General features: G+C 43.2%; 1 protein-coding gene across 1 annotated transcript; it reads right to left on the bottom strand.

The window, feature by feature from the left end:
- Nucleotides 1-576: 576 nt before the first annotated feature.
- On the bottom strand, nt 577-4,554 carry LOC113578830 (neuronal pentraxin-1). The gene is made up of 5 exons (XM_027012311.3): nt 4,033-4,554; nt 3,281-3,488; nt 2,547-2,791; nt 2,130-2,309; nt 577-1,734 (listed from the first exon to the last, which is right to left on the bottom strand). The coding sequence occupies exons 1-5, from the start codon at nt 4,447-4,449 to the stop codon at nt 1,513-1,515; spliced, it is 1,272 nt and encodes a 423-aa protein (XP_026868112.1). The 5' UTR covers nt 4,450-4,554; the 3' UTR covers nt 577-1,512.
- Between the last annotated feature and the right edge of the window lie 12,017 nt (nt 4,555-16,571).

Raw genomic sequence — 16,571 nt, forward strand, 5'->3', positions numbered from 1 at the left:
CTTGGCCAGCTTAGCTAAGTGAAGATAATTACAGAACCCCCAAATACTGCAGATGAGGCCCACACAGGGTGCGTCTGGTGCCAGGAATGGGACCCAGACCCGTGACTCCAAACTGAAAGTACTGCCCCCTCGAGCCCGAGCACCTGGCACGTGAGGGCGCTGCATCACAGCCCTGATCCTGTGCCGACTCGCACTCGTCGGAGTGGTTACGAAGCTAAGAATTACACGCCATATTTATATTTTCCTTATAATGATTTTCTTTTCCGATATGTCTCTCGTTTTCCCTCGTGTGCTCAGGAGAGACAGGTGTCAGTCATGCACACGTTTGTTGCCCGTGGCACTTTGAGGTCATCACCCCTGTGACCTTGGTTGTACGATGGACACTCAGAATTCGGCTCCGTTACAGTTCATGTAATACTGATCCATTTTCCACAAATATCTCTCCCCATCCCCAGTCATCCTTCTGTTTGGTGTTTCCTTCTTCCATTTTTTTTGTCTGTCAGGCTCTTGACCTCCCATTCACTCATACACACGATACAGAGGTTTATCTCTTAATAACCAAAATAATTTTAAAAATCTGTTATATCACAATTTTATTACAAAAATTATATCTTTGTCATCTCTCAGTGATGCCATGCTTTTAGCATATAACAATACAGTAGAAAAAACCCAACCCAAACCATAGGAAACGCAGATGTGGATGCCGTTGCAGCATTTGGTCAGTCATGCTGTTACTATACAGTTAACATTCCTATTACAGATTACGAACACCTGCCAAACACGCCATGGGCTGAACACATCGCCGTTTAACACATTTAACCAGAACAAGAACTCGTCTGTAAAAGCAAAGGGGTAGATGAACGCGACGGTGGAGCCAGTTGGGGGGGGGGGGGGGGGGTGCGCCGAGTGGATCCAGCCTAAGGCACTCAGGCTTCTAAGCGTCTTGATTCGGACGACATCGTCCCTCCAGCGGTCATCGTGACCGTCCTGTCGCATCCCTCTTCCCGCGTCAGTCACAGTGCGAGATCGGGACCGCGGGATGGTCGTCGTTTCCACGTCGTGGAAGACGCGGCCGGATGGACGTGGCAACCGTTAGCCCCGTTCTCAAGACGAGACGAGAGCCGTTTCTGAAGCACTTTTTTTGTTTTGTTTTGTTGTTTTTGTTTTGTTTCTTTTTTGTTTTCTTTTTTTGTAATGCTGTCCATCATGAAGAGACAACAACGGCCGGACCAAGAAAAAAAAGCTGAGTGCGATTGCAAAGAAGGAAAAAAAGATCTCCAATTTTTAAAAAGTAATAGCAACACTGTCTCACTGAGGTTTCCAAGACGAACGACAGGAAACTATTTTTCAAGACCAAAAAACGATTGTTTCTTTGTTTTTTGCACATAAATATTTAAGTATTCATAGAAACCCGCGCTTACCTCTACTCAGTATATCGAGTACGTCAAAATGAAGACGAGAAAGACGGAAGCTAGGAAATGCGGAGCTCGGCTCTTAAGTCTTCTATGCAGTTCAGTTGAGATGTCGGCACGACTCAAAAGTCCACTTAGTGGCTCCCCCGAACACGTCGATGTTCGTCTCCGACCACGACATCACGTTGCCAGACGGAGCTTTGCTGTTACAGGTTGCCAGATTGTAGATATCCGCGGAAGACAGTTTCTTGTCCCAAACGTTGAAATTCGCTAACTCCCCTACAAATGCTTGTGTCGCATCGAAGCCTCCTCCCAGTGTGTCCTGTTAAGAGGAAATAAAACACCAAAAAGTTCCATAAACAACTTGGGTTTCCCTCAAGTCCAACTGGCAGTTGTGATGTTTAATATATCCCAACTCTGGTCAATAATTGGTCCCCTCTGATCACACTGTCAGCTAATCTTTTTTTTCCCCCATGAGTTGCCTTTTTCCTGTTTCTAATTTCAGTCTCCGTTACGCAATGCGAATTCCAAGCACACTGAGCAAAACAGAGATTCTGAATTTCCCCAAATGCTTACGAAAACACGCGAGGTTTTTTTATTTAGACGCTTTAGGTTGTTTATCTGTCTGTCTAGCTCACCTTATCTACCCACCTGTATGTGCGTAAATGTGTGTAATACTTCTCAAACGGGCTTCTGTGGCGCCTCAGATGTTCTCACCTGTTCCTGACCTAGAACCAACACTCCGTTAGGTTTGATTGGGTGGTATGGAGCCAGGTTCTCGCCGTTTCCACGCAGGACTCCGTCCTGAAACGCCTCCCACACTCCGTCGCGAGTGGTCCAAGTGATGCAGATGTGATGCCATTTGCCGTCGTTGATGAGGAAAGGTAATTTCGCCACCTGTAGGAGACGGACGAGTGTTCGCTTTGTATAACCGAAAGCGATCCAAAACTGCAGCTTTAACATTTTAACTCTTAATTCTAGGTTTAACCTTAAACCACGTAAACTCTGAAGGAACAGTGTTAACCATCTAAGACTTAAATTAAAAAGAAGATCCTCCTGACTGTAGAATATAGACGCTTAATGATTAAAATGATTAGCATTCTTACTAAAACATGTAATTTATTTGCGGTTTACCTTGTCGTTGATGAGGATTTCCATAGGATTGTTCCCCCACTCTATAAGCACCAGTTCGTTAGCCTGACTGGGAACAGCGTATGAGAAGGGGGTCCCCACGCCTGGGGACGCGTTGGATTTGATCCACAAGCAGAGCGTGAACGCGTACATCTCGGGAAGACTTCTCTTCATCTTGGCGTACATGTAGTTCGTCCGCAGAGGGAAAGTCAACTGGAACTTGTCCACTGGCCGGTGGCCTTTAGATCCTGAAGTCAAATGGGAATAATAACAGGAGCCGTTGGATTAAAGACTTGACACATCTCTCTCTCTGTCTCTGTCTCTGTCTGTCTGTCTGTCTCTCTCTCTCTCGTGCGCCGAACGTAACGTGCCTGTTGACTTGTGTAACAACGTTGTATGTTATTGCGTAAAAGCCTTAGGCGGCGCGACACGCGGCGACCGCTCCCGGTGGTAGTTACGGGCTGGATATGCAAACTAATGCAGCCTCCCCTCCCCAACGGCGTCGCTTGCGCTGCGACAGCACACTGGCTTCCAATGCAACCCACCCCCAGAATTCTTATTACTTTAATTTAAAATGAAACAATAAAATATTTTTATTTAATGTAGGCATTGCCGTGTAATCATTTTTATGAAATTTAATTTTCACCTTGACGTTCTGTTTGCACTTATGTTTTAATCTTTTTTTTTTCTTTTTTTTTTTTCAGTCACAGCCATACAGCGCGTGCGTTCGTTGTTACCTTTCTCCAGGTCCGTGATTCGGTGGTGCAAGGACGTGAGCGTGGACTCCACTTTATTGCGCTGGTCGGTGTCGTTCCTCTGGCCCGGTTTGCCCTCCTCCAGCGTGTTCACGCGGGACAGCACCTGCTTCTCCATGTCGTCGATTTTGTTCTGTAGCAAGTCTTTCAGGCTGTTCGCCTGCACGGAGCCGTTGCTTCTGTTGTATTGCTGAGAGAAAACCACACCACCAACCCGTTAAGACAAGACGAATTAGACGCGGGCATTACAGCAAAGTTTCCAGCCTCGGATTTACACCTACAAGTGTTTTAATTGCTCCGTTTGTCCTATTGGACACAAATGAACAGTGTAAGCGTTCATAGCTCGAGACTTTGCTGTGCACGGGCATCAGTAGGAGCCTTAAACTACCTGATAAACCCATTTAAGGATTAGAGTACTGTCAGCGTTTGGTTTTGGCATGTTTATATTTAGTGGCTAAATTTGTCAAAGACGAGAGCTCTGACCTTAGTCGAAATCGTCTGACCTCGCCTAAGAATGCACTCACTGCTCTCTGTAGCGGACAAGCTTTGCTAACCTGGGATTAGTCGTACAGGAAATGTACCATGTGCTACGGATAGCGCAAATAACTGTTTCACTGCGGTTCACGTTAGGAATAATTCATGAATTAAGCATTAGAGGAAAAGACTGTATTCGTCGAGTTTTTTTTTTCTCCCGATCTTTGAATACTGCACCGTTGTTAAAATTTAATGCGTACCTCCAAGTTTTCCAGTCTCTGTTTGAGGGTAGCTAAAGTCTGCCCTAGTTGAGCTAGAGTGTCGCTGGGACCTCTCGAGACATCTCCCATCGTATTTTTGCCCTGCTCCTTTTTTCTGGCTCCCGCTCCGGGCTCCGGGGTGCTCTGACTCTCACAACGATTTAGTTTACTCGTAAGTTCCCGGATCGTTTCTTTCTGATTCATAATGGTTTCTTTTTGCTGCAAGACCGTCTCTCTCAGCTGCATGACCGTGGTCTTCAGGTCCTCCGCGGGACCGCTGTTCTGCATCGTGGCCGCGCACAAATCCATATCCTTCGGCACGGAAGTGCAAATAAACTGGGTCTGCCCGAAATCTTGCGTAGAGCCCTCCAGAACGACGAAAGAAAGTAGAAAGACGGTCAAAGACATTCTCCCCATCGCGGCTCGTCTTGCTTATAAGCCTGCGCTCTTGGCGAGTGAAAGACGCGTTGGCGCTGCGTGTGGTTTCAGCACCTCGGAGCTGTCCACTAACGCTGTAGCTCTCCACACGGCCGTGCCTGTTTATATAGGGCGCCGGGAGTGCAGCACACATCCGCAACACGGTGGGGGAGGAAACCCTCGCTTCTTTAACCCAGTCACTCCTCTCACTTAAGGTGGCACGACACAGTTGAGTGGCACAGCACAACTCAGTCGCCTCGGTTGGTTGTTTTAGTAGCTACAGTCAGGTTTTCTGATCTTGATTCCCCCTCTGTTTTGCGTCTCCAACAACAATAAAAACATGCGGTCTTATAGTATTTCCCCTTTCTTATTCAGACATTTAATTGACCTCTTACCAATTTTATTTCCATAAGAACGACCTGGGGTAGAAATGTCTTGCCGAGCTTTTGATTTCTTTAATGGTCTATTGAATATCACCGTTCCTCGGAATATTGGGCAAGACAACCTTAAAGCTCGCGTCTCCATTAGTTCCCATGGGCTTGGATCAATGCCCGTGTGCCGGCTCTGCCGAGCACGAGGCTGGTGTTTTACTACCTCGTGGATAAGTCAGGTCCGTCACCTGCCCGAGAAGCTCACGTTTTCGCATTCAAAATAAATATTTATATTTCAAGTTCCGATAAGAATTCTTGTTCTTTTTTGGTAACATTGTCGGGCATCGGTATAAAGTTTGTGATTCCGGTCAATTATCTGCATGCGTGTTTCAAATTGCTTTCTCTCAATTTTATCATATCGACCATAATTTTGTAGTTTGCTTCACTTGTTTACCGTATTTTCCCCAGATGCATATAGAATGCCTTCGCGGTAAAATGATTTGTGCGTGTGTGTGTGTGTGTGTGTGGGGGGGGGGGGGGGGGGGGGGGGGGTTGGCGTTTGTATTGGCAGTGCGACATTTGGACATCACCCTGATTTATTTTGTCATTGTCAAAAGTCAGACCTGTTAATAGGGAAGAAAACGAACATTTGACTGTCCCCGAGCTCGCCAGAGACTGCACACGGAGTTTAGGGATAAACGCGAGACAGGAGGACTATTGGAATGAGGTCCGAAGGAGGAATGGATCCGACGTTAACTGAACGGGCTCTTGCGTAACAAGTCTTCCCGACGCTCGCATCCATATTCGTGGTAACGTATGGCGTAAGAAAGCGAGCGATGTTGTGCAGATGCATTATTCTCTTATGGAAGCCCAAATCCTTGATCAGGCTGACCAGTCCAGCTCAAAGGTGGAACGGAAAATCTGTCCTAAGGCGATGCTGCTGCACGTGACTGACTTAGAGGTGAGTCAGCACAGTCCTGTGTTCGGCGATACAGATAAGTGCGACTCATACGTGGGCAGAAAACGTGCATTCAGTTAAGTGAGACGATCAAGAAATGAAACTGAATCTACAACAATAGTGAAGAGGCCGTTCACCGCACCATATTAGGCAAAACTGAGTCTTAAGACCTGGTTAATTTATTTAATTATTGGTTGGAAGTGTTTTAATCAGCGAGGCGCCATGTCCAGGACAAACAGAAGTCTGTATAATAAATAGTTAATGTCCAAATGTCCCCTTGATGTCTCACCGACCTCACACGTGGGCTTCACACGTGAACTTTCCCACTCCTACCATCGGGGGCCCACAGCGCGATTCCTACATGCATTCCCTATAGGTGACAAAGTGGGAGTTATCCTCCTCAATTTACCACAGATAACTGGCCACCGTTCTACGCTCGCGACCCCGCAGACCGGCGCATGCGACTGGCAGTTTGTCTTCATTCGCTCGCGCTCACTCTGATCCCTGCACAAACACAGAGGCGCCATATGCTCTTATGCTCTTCAGTCGCTGAGCTGTTCACGCTTTCCCTCTTACTCACTCATTCTTTCTTTTCTTTTTTTTTGTAGTGTGACAAAGGTCACCACTTTAATATCTGCCTCTTGGCAAAGCAGCTTTTTATTAAAATGTTTCTGCAGAGTATGGGCTGCTTTGTGATTAAAGTCTTGGGCACAACGCAGCTTCCTGTAGTCTTTTACACCGGTTGTGCCATTCTGATGTCTATGAGTGGAATATGTCCAGAGAGACCGTGAGACAGAGCTAGAATGAGTGGAACAGAGACAGAGAGCCTGACAGCGAGTCTTAGAGAGTGTGGTAATCTGCAGTGTATAATGTCTGAGTACACCGATCACCCAACTTAACAGCTGAGAAGTGACTGATGTTCTTGATGTCATGGTCCTTGATGGTTGTTATGGTACTCGTGGCGACGTCTGTTCCTGCCTGCCCACTAGCAGGGTGGTGTGGTGTTGAAGTTGACCAACAAACCAGACCTGATTTCTGTTCAATGTTCCAGTACTCATTTGTGAACACCACTAGTGTTTATTTAATGTAAGACTTACATTGGCCAGTTGTTGACACAGGAAGGAACCACTTTAATTTCGAGACTGGTGATTGCAACCTGGATATTCTCGAACAGTTGTAGTTGAAAGTCACTGAGGGAACTGGTCTGAATCTAAATAGCTGTTATATGTGCTCCTACATTAACAATAAATGTTGTGCTTCATATGATATTCAATACAGCTTGCTGAACCTTATGTTGTGCTGGACTGTCTACATATTTATTATTCTTTGGAGGTATTTAAATTTTTGCTCTCAGAGCTCAAATGACATGAAATGACATGAAATGTGTTTTAGTTTGATGGTGTGTCTGTTTTTAGCTTTAATGAGATCCCACGTGGATGCATGGCTAGGAAGTGAACTTATTCAGTCTCATTTAGCGAGAAATGGTTACTGGAATCCATGATACGTGTGTATTTAAGTGATTAGACAGAATTACACAAAGAGCTTCCTGCATGCCCCTCATCCGCACCCCCTCCCAGCACCCCCGGTCCCGGGGAGTTTGGCTCAAAGAGTGGAAATGTGTGCTAGGTCATGCATGTGCAGTAGAAATATTTGAGAGACATCCGAGAGACATCTGAGAAGGAGCATAATGGAAAGTGTGGACTTAATGAAGTTAATGTTTTCTAATAATTATTTCCTCCATATTTGCATTCCACTCTGATTGAATATTGGCCCATTGGTTCGTGACTGGCTGGTCAAAGCTTCCACCCCAAACAAACCAGTGCAGGGAGAGAGAACGACAGACTGGGAGAGAGGTGGAGAAACACACGGAATGAGCCTGGAACCAATTTATCCGTATTAATACTTCTCCGCTCAGTAACCTGTGAATAATGCAGCTCTCTATTATGGGCCACTCTCTCCTAATGACAGAGATAGATCACAGTCCTTCCAACCCCTCCTGCCTGCACATGCCGTTAGACCAGAGCTCGCCTGCCGGGTGTCAGACTCGGCTGCGCCCGCGGTCATCTTCTGAAAGGGTCTTCTCAAAGGGCAGCTGTGGGTGCAGATATTCTTCACTTTCCCCATCGCCCCTCCCCCCACACAACCCCCACTGCTGACAGGACTTCCATAGATGTTCTGTGTGCGTGAACGTTCGTGCCATCATAGCTACAGGACGTTCGGTACCTGGACCCTGAGACGTCAGCAAAAACCCCACACTGAATCAATACCTTTGTTATTTGTTTGCTTGTTTCTTCATCCCACTTGGCGATTGGCTGTGGAACGACCTATTGCCAAGTTATGAAAAAAAAAATATATGGTATTAAAAGGATTTACAGCCTTGATAAAAGATCCTTTCACTTCAAAGGCTGGTGAGGACTGGTCTCCGAAAATGGCAGGCCAGCAGTAATATTACAATGGAGAAAACAATGCACTCATTCCACAAAGGAGGAGGATACATTACCCTAGTAAGTAAACCTATTTTCACTCATTCTGACAGCCACGATAAACTTGGACTGAACTACAACAGGACAGGCTCCTTGCATGTATTTAAGTGTAATTAATGAATCGGCATTTGCAAAAACTGTGTAGATGTGTAGTTTTTGCGATCTAAACTGAAGGCCCTCTGTGCAGAATTCCCTGTTACCAGACCCATTACTGGCCAAAACCCTAAAGTGATCTCAGATCTGATATTATCAACAGGGCTGCTTTCCCGCTGTTCAGTGGCCGCGTTTCCCCCCTTGGGTCAAGCAGTCATTTCACTGTAGATGAATCAGTCCAACATGAATGAGTGTGCTTGGGGCCGCAGTCTAGCCACTGCTATTCCCTGCTGACTCCACTCTCGTCAGATCTCATATCCCACTGATGATAAATCCACAGAGGTCGACACCGGACTCCATACTAGCTAGTGCACAGCTCGTGAACTGTATTTGGGATCTTTTCCTTCCCTGCCATGGGATTTTTTTTCCCACGCTCTGTCGAGCCGCGCCACTAGTGTTCTCGGCTCTGAATTACCTTTTCCATCGTGCCAGGGCATGACAAACCGCCGTGGCGCGCACCTGCACACGAGGATCCCGGAGCGTGTTGTATTTCTCCCGGGTCTGGACGCTGGAGGCCCAGGCGAGAGAGCTCTATCTGTCAACGTGATCGAAATAGCATTAATCTAACTTTCTGTCTGCTTGAGAAATTTAGGCCTGGAAGTTTGAGGCGTGGAAGTTTAAGCTCTCACTGCAGTATTTTGCCATTGTTCTGAGAAGCTGAAAGAGCTGAAAGATTGATTATTGATTGGTGATTGGTTGGGGGTTATATTTGGGTGTATGTATAGTGTTATGTAGCTGCAGTTATATACAAATCAAATGAAAATCCCCACAGAGACAGAAATAGTACATGAGTGCTTGTATGTGTGATAGCTATAATACATGAGTACATGTATGTGTGACAGTAATAACACGAGTACATTATGTGTGACAGTAATAACACGAGTACATGTATGTGTGACAGTAAACACGAGTACATGTATGTGTGACAGTAATAACACGAGTACATGTATGTGTGACAGTAATAACATGAGTACATGTATGTGACAGAACACATGAGTACATGTATGTGTGACAGTAATAACATGAGTACATGTGTGACAGAACACACGAGTACATGTATGTGTGACAGTAATAACACGAGTACATGTATGTGTGATAGTAATAACACATGAGTACATGTATGTGTGACAGTAATAACACGAGTACATGTATGTGTGACAGTAATAACACATGAGTACATGTATGTGTGACAGTAATAACACATGAATACATGTATGTGTGACAGTAATAACACATGAGTACATTATGTGTGACAGAACACACGAGTACATTATGTGTGACAGTAATAACACGAGTACATGTATGTGTGACAGAACACACGAGTACATGTATGTGTGACAGTAATAACATGAGTACATGTATGTGTGACAGTAATAACACACGAGTACATTATGTGTGACAGTAATAACACACGAGTACATGTATGTGTGACTGTAATAACACGAGTACATGTATGTGACAGTAATATCACATGAGTACATTATGTGTGACAGTAATAACATGAGTGCATGTATGTGTGACAGTAATAACACGAGTACATGTATGTGACAGTAATAACACACGAGTACATTATGTGTGACAGTAATAACACATGAGTACATTATGTGTGACAGTAATAACACATGAGTACATGTATGTGACAGTATTAACACACGAGTACATGTATGTGATAGTAATAACACACGAGTACATTATGTGTGACAGTAATAACACATGAGTACATGTATGTGACAGTATTAACACACGAGTACATGTATGTGACAGTAATAACACGAGTACATTATGTGTGACAGTAATAACACACGAGTACATGTATGTGTGACTGTAATAACACGAGTACATGTATGTGACAGTAATAACACATGAGTACATTATGTGTGACAGTAATAACATGAGTACATGTATGTGTGACAGTAATAACACATGAGTACATTGTGTGTGACAGTAATAACACATGAGTACATGTATGTGACAGTAATAACATTAGTACGTTATGTGTGACAGTAATAACACATGAGTACGTTATGTGTGACAGTATTAACACACGAGTACATTGTGTGTGACAGTAATAACACACGAGTACATGTATGTGACAGTATTAACACACGAGTACATTGTGTGTGATAGTAATAACACACGAGTACATTATGTGTGACAGTAATAACACATGAGTACATGTATGTGACAGTATTAACACACGAGTACATTATGTGTGACAGTAATAACACACGAGTACATGTATGTGATAGTAATAACACACGAGTACATTATGTGTGACAGTAATAACACATGAGTACTTTATGTGTGACAGTAATAACACATGAGTACATTATGTGTGACAGTAATAACACATGAGTACATGTATGTGACAGTATTAACACACGAGTACATGTATGTGATAGTAATAACACACGAGTACATTATGTGTGACAGTAATAACACATGAGTACATGTATGTGACAGTATTAACACACGAGTACATGTATGTGATAGTAATAACACACGAGTACATTTTGTGTGACAGTAATAACACATGAGTACATGTATGTGACAGTATTAACACGAGTACATGTATGTGACAGTAATAACACATGAGTACATTGTGTGTGATAGTAATAACACATGAGTACGTTATGTGTGACAGTAATAACAGTACGTTATGTGTGACAGTAATAACATTAGTACGTTATGTGTGACAGTAATAACACGAGTACATTGTGTGTGACAATAATAACACATGAGTACATGTATGTGTGACAGTAATAACATGAGTACATTGCGTGTGACAGTAATAACATGAGTACATTATGTGTGACAGTAATAACATGAGTACATGTATGTGACAGTAATAACACATGAGTACGTTATGCGTGACAGTAATAACACATGAGTACGTTGTGTGACAGTAATAACATTAGTACGTTATGTGTGACAGTAATAACACATGAGTACGTTATGTGTGACAGTAATAACATTAGTACGTTATGTGTGACAGTAATAACACATGAGTACATGTATGTGTGACAGTAATAACATGAGTACATTGCGTGTGACAGTAATAACATGAGTACATGTATGTGTGACAGTAATAACACATGAGTACGTTATGTGTGACAGTAATAACACATGAGTACGTTATGTGTGACAGTAATAACATTAGTACGTTATGTGTGACAGTAATAACACATGAGTACATGTATGTGTGACAGTAATAACATGAGTACATTGCGTGTGACAGTAATAACATGAGTACATGTATGTGTGACAGTAATAACACATGAGTACGTTATGTGTGACAGTAATAACATGAGTACATTATGTGTGACAGTAATAACACGAGTACGTTATGTGTGACAGTAATAACATGAGTACATGTGTGTGACAGTAATAACATGAGTACATGTGTGTGACAGTAATAACATGAGTACATTATGTGTGACAGTAATAACATGAGTACATGTGTGTGACAGTAATAACATGAGTACATTATGTGTGACAGTAATAACATGAGTACATTGTGTGTGACAGTAATAACACATGAGTACGTTATGTGTGACAGTAATAACACGAGTACGTTATGTGTGACAGTAATAACATGAGTACATTATGTGTGACAGTAATAACATGAGTACATGTATGTGTGACAGTAATAACATGAGTACGTTATGTGTGACAGTAATAACATGAGTACGTTATGTGTGACAGTAATAACATGAGTACATGTATGTGTGACAGTAATAACATGAGTACATGTATGTGTGACAGTAATAACATGAGTACGTTATGTGTGACAGTAATAACATGAGTACGTTATGTGTGACAGTAATAACATGAGTACATTGTTTGTGACAGTAATAACCAGTCAGGCCGGCTCTGAGTTCAGTTTGTCTGCACATCAGATGCTCATAATTTCCGACTTTCAGACTGATTGCAGGATTATTATTATTTTGCACCTCTCTTTCCCAAGGGCCTCCACAGATTAACAAAGTGCGGCAAGAGAGTGAAACAAAAATGCTGCAATGCATTTTATCTTTATGTGAATGTTATCGTGATTTTGAAAGCGATCGTACAGCCTCTCGTGTAAGGGATCAAAGTCCGTTCTTCGATGGCGGTAATCTCTCGTGAAAATAGGAATCATTTTCCTGTTGGTCAGAGTCATGGGATTTTAGTCCCTGAGTACATTAGAAGCCCGGATGGAGGAGCGACTTTGCATACCGCAACCTGAAACAATAGTCGTAGATCCTGCCGGCTAACACCTAGTTTGGGCCGACCGCAGCGTTTGCGCAGTGGATACGATGTGAACTCAACTCGGCGTGTGGAAACAGTTGCAGAAATGTGCCCGTGAAAAGGCTTCATTTCCGCGCGTTCCGCATATGATTCCAATTGTGATTTGGGTGACAGCAGAGCTGCCGCCCCGTCAACGAAATTCCCTAACCAAAATCAGATCAACCACTTAACAAGCTAATTAACCACGATGACATATGCTCCTTGAGTAATGAGGTGACAAATGATAAGCGGGGGGAGTGGATTACGAATTTGAATATCAAATGCGCGTTTTATTTTTTCCCACGACTGTTTGAAACGCGCAGCCTGTTGGATTAATTTGAAATAAAAGCCGACAGCATGTCTCCGTCGTCCTCTCTCTCTCTGTGTCACCCCTGCTGCGTGAGATGCGCACGGCCTGTTTGGTAGAGCAAACGGCGTGTTTTGTTGCTGATGACAGAGGCCAATCACTCTGGTTTGTGGAACTGGAAAAAAGCGGAGGTGAATTCACCATGATTTCAGCTCACGCACACTTAGCCTCGGCTCAAACCCCCATCTCTGGTGGAACTCGACTTTGGTCTTTAATCATCCAATTAGAAATGTGTGTACAATAATATCGGATAGTGTTTACAGGGCGATAGTGCGAATGTTTGTGGTGTATACTGTCACGGAAACATTCCGTCTATGTCAATCATTTTCTGTTCAGGACTTCAAGGGAAATATCTAATAAAACAAAAATATGTAATAAAAATATGTCGGGGAGGGGGGATCAAATAGGACTGAGTATCAGAGGATGAAAAATTTTAATTAGGTTTGCTTTTGTTCCTTCTAGAACTAGATTGTGTGCATTTACACTAGATGGAAACAAAGTGGATTATGGAGGAAAATCAAATCAGGCAGCCTTAGGGTGTAGATGCATTGGTCTGAGTGCGTTTGGCTCACCTGTGAAATGTAGTTTTTGGTCTTATTATAATTATAGTGTAGACAGTCTTCTTTATATTATATTAGTAAGATTCCTTTTCCAGGTCTGGTTCATCTCAATTCAGGAAATGTCTGACAACCACTATCACAATCCCCCGCCCCAGAAAATACAAAAAGTGAAGTCCCCTGTGTGATCTGTGCATTAAGATTTCATTGTATTTATTTGGTGAGACTCTGTGTTGGTTTGGTGTCAGTGATCAGCATTTAGCCTTTTTGGTGGCACTTCTTCAATACTGCACAAAGCATTCATCTTTTTGATGGTCACCTCTCATGTTTAACAAGGTCAATATTAGGTTTTCATCATGTTGAGGTAATGAGTGCAGTCAGGGGACATGCAATAGGGATCAAAGCAGTAGATTTAACAAGCACTCAGTGAGTGAGTGTGTGTGTGTGTGTGTGTGTGTGTGTGTGTGTGTGTGTGTGTGTGTGTGTGAATTGCCTAAAATAGCCCTTGATTATGATTAGGTTGTATACTCATGTGCACTGAAGCACAAATACCCTCTCAGAATGTCAAGTTGTTCTGTAGGCCAAAGTCATTCCTGCAAAAAACATGCACATGTCCACTTTCTTCCTTCAACATCCTGATGTCTCTGAGAGGCTGCCCTCATTACCCAGACTACCCTCTTCAAAATGGGGCCGTAGAAGGGTTCCCGCTGGGTGGGTGACTGCTATGGCGGTTCTCTTCAGAACGGAAGACAGAGTGCACTATGCAGTCTCACGGAAATGTTTGTTATTAGATGTTGCACTTGCCTACAGTGAAAAACAAATGCGATTTTCAGTGAACCTCACATCACTCGCACATTCTGAAGCAATTTCCAGCAACTTCCAATTACACAAAAAACAGTGATGGACAGAAACCAACCAAAGAATGAACAGGAACATAATGAACATCAGGGGACCTTGTGCACCTTTTAGCAGATGTTCCCAAATTATCAGACCTGGAATAGGAAGTTCTTCGCAATGTTAAAATGTTGCATGTCTGTTTTGTTTGTTTTTCCTGAAACTTGACATTTTACTTACTCTCAAACCTCCATTTGAACAGCATGAAAAAGCTGGCGAGTTTTTCTACTTAAACGCCGTCGAGGCCATGACTGCACTCACCACCTGATGCGTGAATCAGAAGTGTTCAAATTAAGATTCATACTAGTCATTGGGATGACGTGGCACTTTAGCACGTGCTGAATGAACAAAGCGCTATGACACGTGACATGGCGCCTGTAAGCTCCGGTCAACGGTAACCGGCTGTGTGTTAGTGCGTGGGAAAATCTCGTTAAGGCTACGTGCCTGACTAACGGCGCCAGAGTCTCACTGAGCGTCAGTGTGTATTGATTTAATTGATGAGCAATTAGACAAAGGGGAATCATATCTGTGCGGAAGCTGATTACACTCAGTGCACTATCTGCTCTCGTGGGACACGTCACCCTAAAATCCATTAAAGCAGGAGTCTGAGTACAAGGTAATAGCATGTGCTACAGGCCCGAGGCACACAATTGACGTTCTTAGCCCGGTGAAACTCGAGGGTAACTTAAGCACACCAGGCATTGTTAGACAATACGCTTGCTGGGAAATAGCTACAATCTCTAAGAAAAAAAACAAACAAACATCTGCAAGGTGCATGTTCCTTTGAAAGAACAGTATGGTAAACGTTCCTGGTAAAACAGGTGTGGCCGTGTGTTTCCTTTATAAACTGACTAGAAAACCCATCTACCCTGGTAAATAGGCCTTATCACATAAGGAAAAAAACCAACAACAAGAACAACAACAGAAATTTACAAATGTCTACAAATGTTGGAAGCATGAAACATACTTAACAACAACAAAAACTTTGCATTTGTCTCAGAAATATTAAATCTCTGCGTGTTTATTAGATGCAGCAGCTCCTTTGAGAATGAATGCAGACCAGAATAATCAAACACAGAGCCAAATGGTACAGCAGATGACATGCAAGGTGTGTGGTCATGTGGCCTATCCTGTCCAGGGACAGAGGGCCATGTCAAGACACACTAAATAATAAACACAACTTTGATGTCTTCCTCCATGTCTTCCAGAAGACACTGAAAGCACAAGGTGTCCATGATGTTCCTTTTGCCAACACATGCCAGCTGTTACTCCCCACCAACACACAGACACACAACCAAGAAACCATCATTTTAAATTGTATGAATAATAAAACCTGAATATTTACACCCTTTTGTGTTGAATTTTTCATGCCTTATATCCACTGCCTTCCCTGTCCCATTTATCAGTCAGCACCAGGTGCTCACTTAGCACATTTCACACGTCAGGTCTGAATTCCGTTCCAGGCTTCAGGCTTCTGAAATTCCCAACCAGACGGTCCACACTTTCAGTCTGTCACAGCTCCAAGTACCATAAAGGTACTGTGGCAGTAAGATCAGTTACCTGTTACAGGCATAACTGGGGATGGGTAAGAGCAAAAAACCCAGGCTGGCTAGTGAGTAGACAGGACTGGGCTGAAAAACCTATTCAGTCATAAACAGATCATTTATCCTGGCCATATGCACTTAATACAGAAATTAGGTCATATTCACATCAATTATTAGTTTACAGTCTATTAGATAGCCAGGCCCATCTCCTAGTACTATTGCCTAGTACTTGTGTGTTTGTGGGTGAAATGAATTAAGTATGCCACTATACAAAATAAAAGCATGATGTTTCCGATTTGAACCTGAACTTTTATTCCTCTGGATGTAGCCTAGCTGTTCACAAGGCAGCACGGTGTCATATCAGGTTGGTATTAACAAAATCAGCCTAAGAGCTCTATCTATATAAGGCAGTATTGGCTCGGTTCTCCTCTCAGCTCCGCTGTAATCTCAACCTTTACCTTAAAGGACACAGCCATTCCTTCCTTGCATGGACTGGTAGCATTTGCACATCCATGGTGCTTTTCCACAG

The sequence above is a fragment of the Electrophorus electricus genome, chromosome 3 (genome assembly GCF_041902795.1).
Source record: "Electrophorus electricus isolate QZ-2024a chromosome 3, ASM4190279v1, whole genome shotgun sequence".
NCBI classification, from domain to species: Eukaryota; Metazoa; Chordata; class Actinopteri; order Gymnotiformes; family Gymnotidae; genus Electrophorus; species Electrophorus electricus.